At 47.0% G+C, this 11,876-nt stretch overlaps 1 protein-coding gene across 1 annotated transcript in view; it reads right to left on the bottom strand.

Moving 5' to 3' along the window:
- The window catches only part of LOC109917111 (BTB (POZ) domain containing 9), a 35,747-nt gene that overhangs the window by 3,735 nt on the left and 20,136 nt on the right, over positions 1-11,876 (bottom strand). The window contains exons 4-6 of the mRNA XM_048596597.1: positions 10,885-11,104; positions 4,710-4,829; positions 1,185-1,222 (exon numbers count right to left, since the gene is read on the bottom strand). Of these exons, the coding sequence (XP_048452554.1) occupies positions 1,185-1,222; positions 4,710-4,829; positions 10,885-11,104 (378 nt within the window). The remainder of the gene's footprint in view (positions 1-1,184; positions 1,223-4,709; positions 4,830-10,884; positions 11,105-11,876) is intronic.

Genomic DNA, 11,876 nt, shown 5'->3' with positions numbered 1-11,876 from the left:
GGTTAAACTACCACAAGTTCTCTCTGTAATGAGATAGCAACCCTACGGTCTGGTAGGACAATGGCGATTTCATCTTCGCTTTTCCTGTTATATATCAACTTCAGAGTATTTTAGTTAAAATGTTTCACACTGATATACTCACATTGCCTGGAACAGAGGGGCACAAGAATGTGACGCCCCATCATCCTTTTGTTGAGGGTTAATGCAGTGAAGGCGCGCTTGCTGAGTGCTACTATCAGGAGCCGTGGTGAGAGGGTGCAATAGGAGCTCTGTAAAGGCTTTCATAAAACACCTGAACTGTTGCTGGGTCAAATTCCTGAAACGCCCTTCATAACAGCACTGTGTGACTGCAGCAAGTCATGAAGGCAGCTCACCATCACCTTATCTAGGGCAATTAGGGACAGCATTGAACACTGGCCGAGCCAGCAATGCCCATATCCTGAGAATGAATAAGAAATGCAGGTGGTTGCTTAGCTGTAGCAAGTTCTGACTCATTGATATCTTGCTGTTTGACCTGTGCACTCTGCGTTAAATCCAACACTGACTATTCGCAAGGGACCTGTCATTGCCCTCACTGTTCAACACACCATCATATTCGATGTAAAATGAAGCCATCTCCAGATGCATTTATCCTCATTATCCTCCATATCACTGGACCATACAGCATGGCAGCATACTGTATTGAAATTTATTCCCACACTAGCTTGCTATCTGACACTCAATGCTACCCAGATTCTGTCCAACAGAGAATTTTCCTTTCAAGCTGATCTTGCTTCAGGCTTGTTCACTTCACGCTAACAGACCCAATTAAACACTCGGCCACATTTTGATTATCTACTTGTCCTCAGTTTATAGGACCTGTTTAATTTAGGGATGCAGCTACATCCCCGACATCCAGAATTTAAAAATAAGGGGGATGCTACTGAGGTCCAAAGTGAGGAGACATTTCTTTTTCTCAAGACTGTAAATCGTTGCGATTCTCCTTTGGTGCCTCAGTCTTTGAGTATGTTTAAGGTACAGATTGATAGATTTCTGTTTACTAACGTCATACAAGGTGAGTAAAAGGTATTGAAGTGTTTGATCAGCCATAGGGGTGGCATGGTGGCTCAGTGGTTAGGACATTGCTAGGGATAGCTGGGTTCGATTCCACCCTCGGGTGCCCGTGTGGAGTTTGCATGTTCTCCCTGTGTCTGCGTGTGTTTCTTCTGGGTGCTCCGATTTCCTACAACAATCCAAAGATGTGCAGGTTAGGTGGATTGGCCATGCTAAATTGTCCGTAGTGTCCAGGAATGTGCAGGCTAGGTGCATTAGCTGTGGGAAATGCAGTGTTAGAGGGATAGGGTAGCAAGGTGGGTCTGGGTGGTATGCTGTTCAGAGGGTTGGTATGGACTCGGGTTGAATGGCCTCCTTCCACACTATAGGGATTCTATGGTTCTATGACCATATCAAATGCTGAGCAAGCTTGACAATTAAACCAGATGTGCCATTATATAAAAAAAAACCCAGAAAATACTGGAGGAACCCAGCAGTTCTGGCTGCGTCTGTGGAGACAGAAACAGAGTTAATGCTTCGAGTCCAATGGGATTTTTGTGCAATTTTAATTCATTTGGGAAGATGAGCTGCTCGCGGATTGTGCTGAGTTTGCACTCTTCTGTCAAGTTTATGGTGCTAACAATAATTCTTTAGATAAGGATTATGAATGGCCAATTAGAAATGGGCAAATAGTGCCAGCCCTGCCTGTGATCACCACATCCCAGAATCACAGAATCAACCTGTCATGCCTGCACCGGTTCAATTCCCTGGGGCCAATCACCTACATTTTCCACATTTCCCTGCACACAATTTCTATCTGAATAATCATCCAGTGCTGTCTTAAATGCCTTGACTGAACCGCCTCCACTGCTTTTCCAGGCAGTGCATTCCATATCTAATTACGTGCTGTGTGAAAACATCACCCCTGCTTTTTGTACTTGAATCTATCTTGCTGAGATATTTGGATCATTGATAGCCATGGAGGTGGTGCTGGAAGTGTGGAGATTGGCTAACGTAGTGCCATGGTTTAATAAAGATGGTAAGGGAAAGCCAGGGAACTATAGACCAGTGAACCTATTGTCAATGGTGGGCAAGTTGTTGGAGAGATTCTGAGGGACAGGATTTACATGTATTTGGAAAGACAAGGACTGATTAGGGACAGTCAACATGGTTTTGTGCGTGGGAAATCATGTCTCACCAACTTGATTGAGTTTTTTTGAAGAAGTGACAAAGAAACTTGATGAAGGCAGAGATGTGGGCATTGTCTATATGGACTTTAGTATGGCATTCAAAAAGGTTCTGCATGGTAGACTGGTTAATGAGGTTGGATCAGATGGAATACAGGGAGAGTTAGCCATTTGGATACAGAACTGGCTCGAAGGTAGAAGACAGAGGGTGGTGGTGGAGGGCTGTTTTTCAGACTGGAGGCCTGTGACCAGCGGTGTGCCACAAGGATCGGTGCTGGGTCCCCTGCTTTTTGTCATTCATATAAATGATTTGGATGTGAATATAGAAGGTTTGGGTAGTAAGTTGGTAGATGACACCAAAATTGGTATTGTAGTGGACAGCGAAGGTTATTTCAGAGTACAATGGGACCCTGATCAGATGGGCAAATGGGCTGAGGAGAGGCAGATGGAGTTTAATTTAGATATATATGAGGTTTTGCATTTTGGTAGGGCAAATGAGGGCAGGACTTAAGACACTTAATGATAAGGCCCTAGGTACTGCTGCCAAACAAAGAGACCTCGGGGTGCAAGTTCATAGTTCCTTGGAAGTGGAGTTGCAGGTAGATAGGCTGAAGAAGGTGTTTGGTATGCTTGCTTTTATTGGATAGTGCATTGAGTATAGGAGTTAGGATGTCATGTTGCAGCTGTATAGGACATTGGTTAGGCCACTTTTAGAATACTGCATTCAGTTCTGGTCTCCCTCCAATGGGAAAGATGTTGCGAAACTTGAAAGGGTTCAGAAAAGATTTCCAAGACTGTAGATGTTGGTGCGCTTGCTGAGCTGGGAGGTTTGACAGATGTTTCGACCCCTTACTAGGTGACATCCTCAGCGCTGTGGAGCCTCCTGTGAAGCGCTGCTGTCCTGTGTCGGTTCGAATTTATATGGTCTGGTGTTTTGCTGCTTCTGGTAGGTGCTGGTTCCGGCTGTGCATTGTAATGGTCGGTATGTTGGGTCTAATTCAATGTATTTGTTGATGGAGTCCGCGGATGAATGCCAAGCCTTCAAGAATTCCCTGGCTGTCCTCTGTTTGGCTTGTCCTACAATAGTAGTGTTGTCCCAGTTGAAAGTGTGTTTTTTCTTGTCTGTGTGTATTGAAACCAAGGACATCTGGTCGCGTCGTTTAGTTGTTGGCTGCTTGTCCTACATAGTGTTTTGTGCAGTCTCCGCACGGTATCATGTAGACCACATTCATCCTGTCCATGGTATCTATTGGGTCTTTAACCCTGGTCAGTTGCTGTCTTAGTGTGGCTGCCAGTTTGTGTGCTGTCGTGATTCCCAGCGACCAGAAGCAGCAAAACACCAGTCCATATAAATTCGAACTGACACAGGACAGCAGCGCTTCACAGGAGGCTCCACAGCGCTGAGGAAGTCACCTAGTAAGGGGTCGAAACATCTGCTGTCAAACCTCCCAGCTTGGCGAACACACCAACCAGCACCCGAGCTACAAATCTTCACGCAAACCCTGAATTATGAGAATGTTGCCAAGGTTGGAGGGTTTGAGCTATAGAGAGAGGCTGAATAGGCTGGGGGTATTTTTCATGGAGTGTCAGAGGCTTCTGTAAGGGGTGTCCTTATAAAGGTTTATAAAATTAAAGGGGCATGGATAGGGTGAATAGCCACAGTCTTTTCCCAGGATAGGGAAGTCCAAAACTAGAGGACATAGGTTTAAGGTGAGAGGGGAAAAGATTTAAAAGGGACATAAGGGCAACTTTTTCACACAGGGGGTGGTGCGTGTATGGAATGACCTGCCAGAGGAAGTGGTGGAGGCTGGTACAATTCCAACATTTAAAAGGCATCTAGATGGGTATATGAATAGGAAAAGCTTAGAGGGTTACAAGCCAAATGGGACTAGATTAATTTAGGATATCTGGTCAGCATGGACGAGTTGGACCAAAGGGTCCTTCCCACATGTTGTTACATCTCTGACTCTATACTGTCACATTCTTAATGCTTTTATGAATGGAAACAGCTTCTCCCTGTTCTCCCTCCCCTCGCTCCCACGAGAGAACAAAGAAAACTCATTCAAACAAGGAACAAGAGCAGATTACTTGTCTTCAACTCTAGCCTACCATTCAATGAGGCCATGGATGATCTGATTTTAATTTCATCTCTACCTTCCTGCATATTCCCAATTATCTTTCATTTCCTTAGTAATCAAGAATCTATCTACCTCTACCTTAAAAATATTTAAAGATTCTGTATCCGCTGCCCTTTGAGGAAGGGAATCCCAAAGATTCTCATAGCTCAGAGAGAAAACATGTTCCCTTATAGTTTTAAATGGGTGCCCCCTTATTTTTAAACCATGACGCCCAGTTCTAGACTGTCCAACAAGAGGAAATATCCTATAAACAAACACAAAGCTGAGGAGAATTCCTTCTTCGTTGAAGCAGATCAATTTGGAGACAGGATAGGGAAGATTGAACTAGAAAAGCATTTTTAGCTGGACTCACCTGCAGACACGAGGAGTGAAGAATAAGTTCTGCCAGGAGCGACACAGGTAGTTGGAATGATCAATGATTCGAATCCAATCTAGTTCATCCATGGACACTTCGATGTAATATGAGTATGACCTAGTAAAGGAAGAGCAGATTGAGCTTCTCTACAAGGTGTAAATTACATTCTAATGATAGGAAGCCATTGAGGGCATTCCCTCACTCAACGAGATCAGGCTGATCTGTGACGATTCAATGAAGTTGACTCTCAACTGCTCATTGATATGGACTAGCCACCCACTCAGTTGTATAAAACCACTCAAAAGTTACAAATAAAGTGATACTTACACCCATCCAGCAACAAGCTAAGCACTGAAAAAGACAGTGGGAAACTTAGCCCCATTGACACAACAAAGTTCTATTTATTAACATCTGGGGCTACAGCCAAAATTAGGATGGAACATAGAACTGTACAGCACAACACAGGCCCTTCGGCCCACGGTGTTGTGCCGAACTTTTACCCTAAACCTAAGGTCTATCTAATCTCCACCCCTACCTTTTACTATCATCCATATGCCTATCTAATAGCCGCTTAAATGCCCCTAATGAGGCCGACTCCACTACCCTCTCCGGCAATGCATTCCACGCCCCGACCACTCTCTGCGTAAAGAACCTTATAACTGTCTCATACACTATCAGCCTGATCACCAACAGTCTGATATAGTCATACTCAAGGAATCATACCTCACAGACAGTGGCCCATCACCACCATCATTCAGGGATATTTCACCTTGTAGAAAGACAGGAGGGAAGGACATGGTGGTGGGGTAGCACTAATAAGAGATGAAATGAAGACAGTTGTAAGGGATTATCAAGGCTGGGATCAGGTGGACTCCATTTAGTCATGGGTGAAAAATAGCAAGGGAGAGAAGACATTGTTTGGAGTAGTGTTCAGACTCCCAAACAGTAGTCACTCTGCAGGAAAGGCTATAGGTCAATCAATAATAGGTATGTGCAAAAATAACAGAGCAATAATTATAGGTGATTTTGGGTCAATCAAATTGGAAAGGGGAGTAACGAGAGTGAACTCATGGAGTGCATTAGGGATTGTTGCCTAGATCAATGTGTCATGAAGCCAATCAGAGAGCAGGCTATGATCTGGTAACATATAATGAGGCAAACTTAATAAATGATTAAGTAAAAGATTTAGTAAAAGATCCCTGTGGAAGCAGTGATCAGAATGTGATTGAATTGAATACTCAGTTTGGGAGAAGGTTAGAAACAACTCTATTGAAGTTAAATAAAGGGAATTGCAATTACATGAGGATAGAATTGGCTAAAGTGAACTGGGCAGATAAATTAGCAGGAAAAACAGTGAGTTAACAGAGGCAGACATTTAAGGAGATAATCCATGATTCTCAGCAAAAATACATCCCAGTAAGGAGGAAAGATTCTCAGAGAGGGATAAACCAACTATGGCTACCATAGGGTAGTTAAGGAGACTATTAAGTTGAAAGAAAAATAATACGGAGGTAAAAGTCAGTGATTTATCCCAAAGGCTAAAGAATATGGGGGAGGAATTAAATATCATCACCATCACCATTACTAGAGAAGTAGTATCAAAAAAACTAACCAGGGCTAAAGGCAGATATGTCCCCTGGTCCTGATGGCTTGCATCCTAGGATCTGAAAAGAGGTAGCTACTGAGGTAGTGGATGAATTGATCGTAATTTTCCAAAAATCCTTTGATTCTGGAGAAGTATCAGAGGATGCAAAACTGCTATTCAAAAAGAGAAGGAGGCAAGAAGAGGGTAACTATAGACCGATTAGCGCAGCATCTATTGTTGGAAAAGTATTGGAATCAATTATTAAGGAAGAAATAGCCAAACATTTGGAAAATCATAATCTCATCAAGCAGAATCAGCACGGCTCCGTGAATGGGAAATCATGTTTAACTACATTATTAGAGTTTTTCAAGGAAGTCTCAACCAGAGTGGACAGAGAGGAACCAGTAGGTGTGTTGTATTTGGAATTCCAGAAGATGTTTAAAAAAGGTTAAATCATAAGTGCACACGGTGTTGAAGATAGTACATTGGCATGGAAAGAGAATTGGCTAATAGGCAGGGATAGAGGGGTTCTTTTCCAGGTTGATGACCCGTTACCAGTAGGGTCTCACAGGGATCAGTGTTGGGACCGCAATTGCTTACAATCCATGTTAATGAATAGGAGGAAGTAAGTGAACATACTGTAGTCAAATTTGTAGATGACAGGTGGCAAGGCAGGTTCCAAGAGATACAAACAGTTTATTAAGAGACATTGATAGGTTTAGTAAGTGGGCAAAAAGTTGGCAAATGGACGATCATATGGGAAAAAATGAAGTTGCTCACTTTGGAAAGGAGAACCAAAGAACAGAGCATTATTTAAATAAAGAAAACTTGCAGAAGGCTGCAACACAAAGGAACTTGGAGGTACTTGAGAACGGAACACAGAAAGCTAGCACACAGGTAACCAGGAAGGCTAATGGAATGTTGGCCCTTATTTGAAGGGAGTTGGAGTATAAGAGTAGGGAAGTCTTACTGCAACTACTGTCATCATTATTGGCGGTCCCTCGCAGACGAGGATGACTCTCAAGGTACGAGTGAGACCAGATGTGGAGGTCTAAGAGTAGTTTTGGTCCACCTTACTGAAGGGAAGATATTGTTTCATTGGATTCAGTTCAGAGAAGGCTCCCCAGGACGATCCCTGGTATGAAGGGATTATTTTATGAGCAAAGCTTAACCAGGCTGGGAGTCTACTCACTGGAGTTTAGAAGAATGAAAGGTGATCTCAGTGAAACATACTGGATTCTTAGGACAACAAGGTGCAGAGCTGGATGAACACAGCAGGCCAAGCAGCATCATAGGAGCAGAAAGGCTGACGTTTCGGGCCTAGACCCTTCATCAGAAATGGGGGAGGGGAAGGGGGTTCTGAAATAAATAGGGAGAGGGAGGCGGATAGATGGATAGAGGAGAGGATAGGTGAAGAGGAAACAGACAGGTCAAAGAGGCGGGGATGGAGCCAGTAAAGGTGAGTGTAGGTAGGGAGTTAGGGAGGGGATAGGTCAGTCCAGGGAGGATGGACAGGTCAAGGGGGCGGGATGAGGTTAGTAGGTAGGAAATGGGGGTGCGGCTTGAGGTGGGAGGAGGGGATAGGTGGGAGGAAGAACAGGTTAGGGAGGCGGGGACGAGCTGGACTGGTTTTGGGATGCAGTAGAGGGAGGGGAGATTTTGAAGCTTGTGAAATCCACATTGATACCATTGGGCTGCAGGGTTCCTAAGCGGAATATGAGTTGCTGTTCCTGCAACCTTCAGGTGGCATCGTTGTCGCACTGCAGGAGGACTAGGATGGACATGTCGTTTGAGGAATGGGAGGGGGAGTTGAAATGGTTCGCGACTGGGAGGTGCAGTTGTTTATTGCGAACCGAGCGTAGGTGTTCTGCAAAGCGGTCCCCGAGCCTCCGCTTGGTTTCCCCGATGTAGAGGAGGCCACAACGGGTACAGCGGATGCAGTATACCACATTGGCAGATGTGCAGGTGAACATCTGCTTGATGTGAAAAGTCTTCCTGGGGCCTGGGATGGGGGTGAGGGAGGAGGTATGGGGGCAGGTGTAGCACTTCCTGTGGTTGCTGGGAAAAGTGCCGGGTGTGGTGGGGCTGGAGGGGAGTGTGGAGCGGACAAGGGAGTCACGGAGAGAGTGGTCCCTCCGGAAAGCAGATAAGGGTGGGGAGGGAAAGATGTCTTTGGTGGTGGGGTCGGATTGTAGATGGCGGAAGTGTCGGAGGATGATGCGTTGGATCCGGAGGTTGGTGGGGTGGTACGTGAGGACAAGGGGGATTCTTTTTTGGTTCTTATTGCGGGGACGGAGTGTGAGGGATGAGTTGCGGGAAATCTGGGAGACACGGTTGAGGGCGTTCTCGACCACTGAGGGGGGGAAGTTACGGTCCTTGAAAAACGAGGACAACTGAGATGTACGGGAGTGGAATGCCTCATCCTGGGAGCAGATGCGGCGGAGGCGAAGGAATTGGGAATAGGGGATGGAATTTTTGCAGGAAGGTGGGTGGGAGGAGGTGTATTCTAGGTAGCTGTGGGAGCCGGTTGGCTTTGAAATGGATATCGGTTTTCGGTGGCTGCCCGAGATGGAGACAGAGAGGTCCAGGAAGGAGAGAGAGGTATTAGAGATGGTCCAGGTAAACTTAAGGTTGGGGTGGAAGGTGTTGGTGAAGTGGATGAACTGTTCGAGCTCCTCGTGGGAGCACGAGGCGGCGCCGATACAGTCATCAATGTAACGGAGGAAGAGGTGGGGTTTAGGGCCAGTGTAGGTACGGAAGAGGGATTGTTCCAAGTAACCTACAAAGAGGCAGGCGTAGCTTGGGCCCATGCGGTTACCCTTGGCCACCCCCTTTGTCTGTAGGAAGTGGGAGGAATTGAAAGAGAAGTTGTTGAGGGTGAGGACGAGTTCGGCTAAGCGGATGAGGGTGTCAGTGGAGGGGGACGGTCGGGCCTGCGGGACAGGAAGAAGCGGAGGGCCTTCAGGCCATCTGTATGGGGAATGCAGGTGTATAGGGACTGGACGTCCATGGTAAAGATGAGGTGTTGGGGACCAGGGAATTGGAAGTTCTGGAGGAGGTGGAGGGCGTGGGTGGTTGCAATCCGACCCCACCACCAAAGACATTTTTCCCTCCCCACCCTTATTTGCTTTCCGGAGGGACTACACTCTCCGTGACTCCCTTGTCCACTCCACACTCCCCTCCAGCCCCACCACACCCGGCACTTTTCCCTGCAACCACGGGAAGTGCTACACCTGCCCCCATCCCAGGCCCCAAGAAGACTTTCCACATCAAGCAGATGTTCACCTGCACATCTGCTAATATGGTATACTGCATCCGCTGTTCCCGTTGTGGCCTCCTCCACATCGGGGACACCAAGCGGAGGCTTGGGGACTACTTTGCAGAACACCTACGCTCGGTTCGCAATAAACAACCGCACCTCTCAGTCGCGAACCATTTCAACTCCCCCTCCCATTCCTCAGACGACATGTCCATCCTGGGCCTCCTGCAGTGCCACAACGATGCCACCTGAAGGTTGCAGGAATAGCAACTCATATTCCGCTTGGGAACCTGCAGCCCAATGGTATCAATGTGGATTTCACAAGCTTCAAAATCTCCCCTCCCCCTACCGCATCCCAAAACCAGCCCAGCTCGTCCCCACGTCCCTAACCTGTTCTTCCTCCCACCTATCCCCTCCTCCCACCTCAAGCCGCACCCCCATCTCCTACCTACTAACCTCATCCCGCCCCCTTGACCTGTCTGTCCTCCCTGGACTGACCTATCTCCTCCCTACCTCCCCACCTACACACACCTTTACTGGCTCCATCCCCGCCTCTTTGACCTGTCTGTTTCCTCTCCACCTATCTTCTCCTCTGTCCATCTTCTATCTGCCTCCCCCTCTCTCCCGATTTATTTCAGAACCCCCTTCCCCTCCCCCATTTCTGATGAAGGGTCTAGGCCCGAAACGTCAGCCTTCCTGCTCCTATGATGCTGCTTGGCCTGCTGTGTTCATCCAGCTCTACACCTTGTTATCTCAGATTCTCCAGCGTCTGCAGTTCCTACTATCTCTAGTGAACCATTGTTTGGTTTGATTCAAGTGAGTGGCCTGCTAGGTCAGTTCAGAGACAAGTTAAGAGTCAACCACAATGCTATGGATCTAGAGTCACACATCGACTAGACCAGGTAAGCTTCTATGGAACATACAAATTGACTGCAAAAGCTTTTATAGGTACATAAAGAGAAGTGATTACTGAAGACAAACATAGGTCCTCGGGAAAATATAAAGGGAGACGTAGAGATGGCAAGGTTAATATTTATTGTCATCCCTAACTATCCGTGAGAAACTGATCAAGAGTGATATGTTTTGATTTTTTAGAGAGCAGTTATGCATCAAACATTCAGTATGAATGTGGAGACAGTGGTGAGCCAGACCAGGGAAGAACTAGATAGGTGTTTACATATCACATTGGTTTCATTGATTGCAGCCATTTTCAAACAAATTTCTTAATAATGTTCAAATTTTGCAGTTAGGACATGAACATGTTTCTTGGGTGATTAGTCCAACAAACTACATGACTGTACCTTCCAAACACATTAGTTCAAACTCACCGACTGTCCCTATCCCACAGCAGCATGCGAATGTGATTCAGGATTGATGCCTGGCCCAATTTCACCTCAATCCCAGACCTACAGTCCTCATCAATTGGGTGTCTGCAGAAGCCATGATCAAGATCATAATTTTGAGTGTCGCCATCAAGCAAAGCCGCTTTCAGTTCTCCACCAATAACCTGTGCTCCGTATTTCATTGCTGCAATGTTCTCTTCAGGAACTGTGTAAACAAAAAGATGCAGTTGAATAAGAATCCTGAGCTCATCCTCAACAAAATACAGAAAAGGTACCACTGAATCGAATCAACAGGACTCATTAAAAGAGAAAGTCTTTGCTGCAGTATCCATACTTGCTGACCACATCTCAGAAAAGTCTCCATACTCACTGCGCATGTCTATGTCTACTGTCTGTACTTACTCAATGTTTCTCTATCGATTGTCCGTACTCGCCGCGCGCGTCCCTGCCTAGTGTCCGTACTTGCCGAGCGTGTCCCTGCCTGCCTAGTGTCCGTGCTCGCCGCGCATGTCCCTGCCTGCCGCGCATGTCCCTGCCTGCCTAGTGTCCGTGCTCGCCGCGCGTGTCCCTGCCTGCCTAGTGTCCGTACCCGCCGTGCGTGTCCCTGCCTAGTGTCTGTACTCGCCGTGCGTGTCCCTGCCTAGTGTCTGTACTCGCCGAGCGTGTCCCTGCCTAGTGTCCGTACCCGCCAAGCGTGTCCCTGCCTAGTGTCCGTAATCACCGCGCGTGTCCCTGCCTAGTTTCCGTAATCACCGCGCGTGTCCCTGCCTAGTGTCCGTACCCGCCGAGCGTGTCCCTGCCTGCCTAGTGTCTGTACCGCTGAGCGTGCCCCTGCGTGCCTAGTGTCCATGCTCGCTGCGCGTGTCCCTGCCTGCCTAGTGTCTGTGCTCGCCGCGCGTGTCCCTGCCTAGTGTCCGTGCTCGCCGCGCATGTCCCTGCCTGGTGTCCGTACTCGCCGAGCGTGTCCCTGTCTGCCT

Source organism: Rhincodon typus, chromosome 5 (assembly GCF_021869965.1).
Source record: "Rhincodon typus isolate 14 chromosome 5, sRhiTyp1.1, whole genome shotgun sequence".
Taxonomy (NCBI): domain Eukaryota; kingdom Metazoa; phylum Chordata; class Chondrichthyes; order Orectolobiformes; family Rhincodontidae; genus Rhincodon; species Rhincodon typus.
The sequence above is the reverse complement of the archived record's forward strand: the minus strand, read 5'-3'. Positions and strand labels throughout refer to the sequence as shown.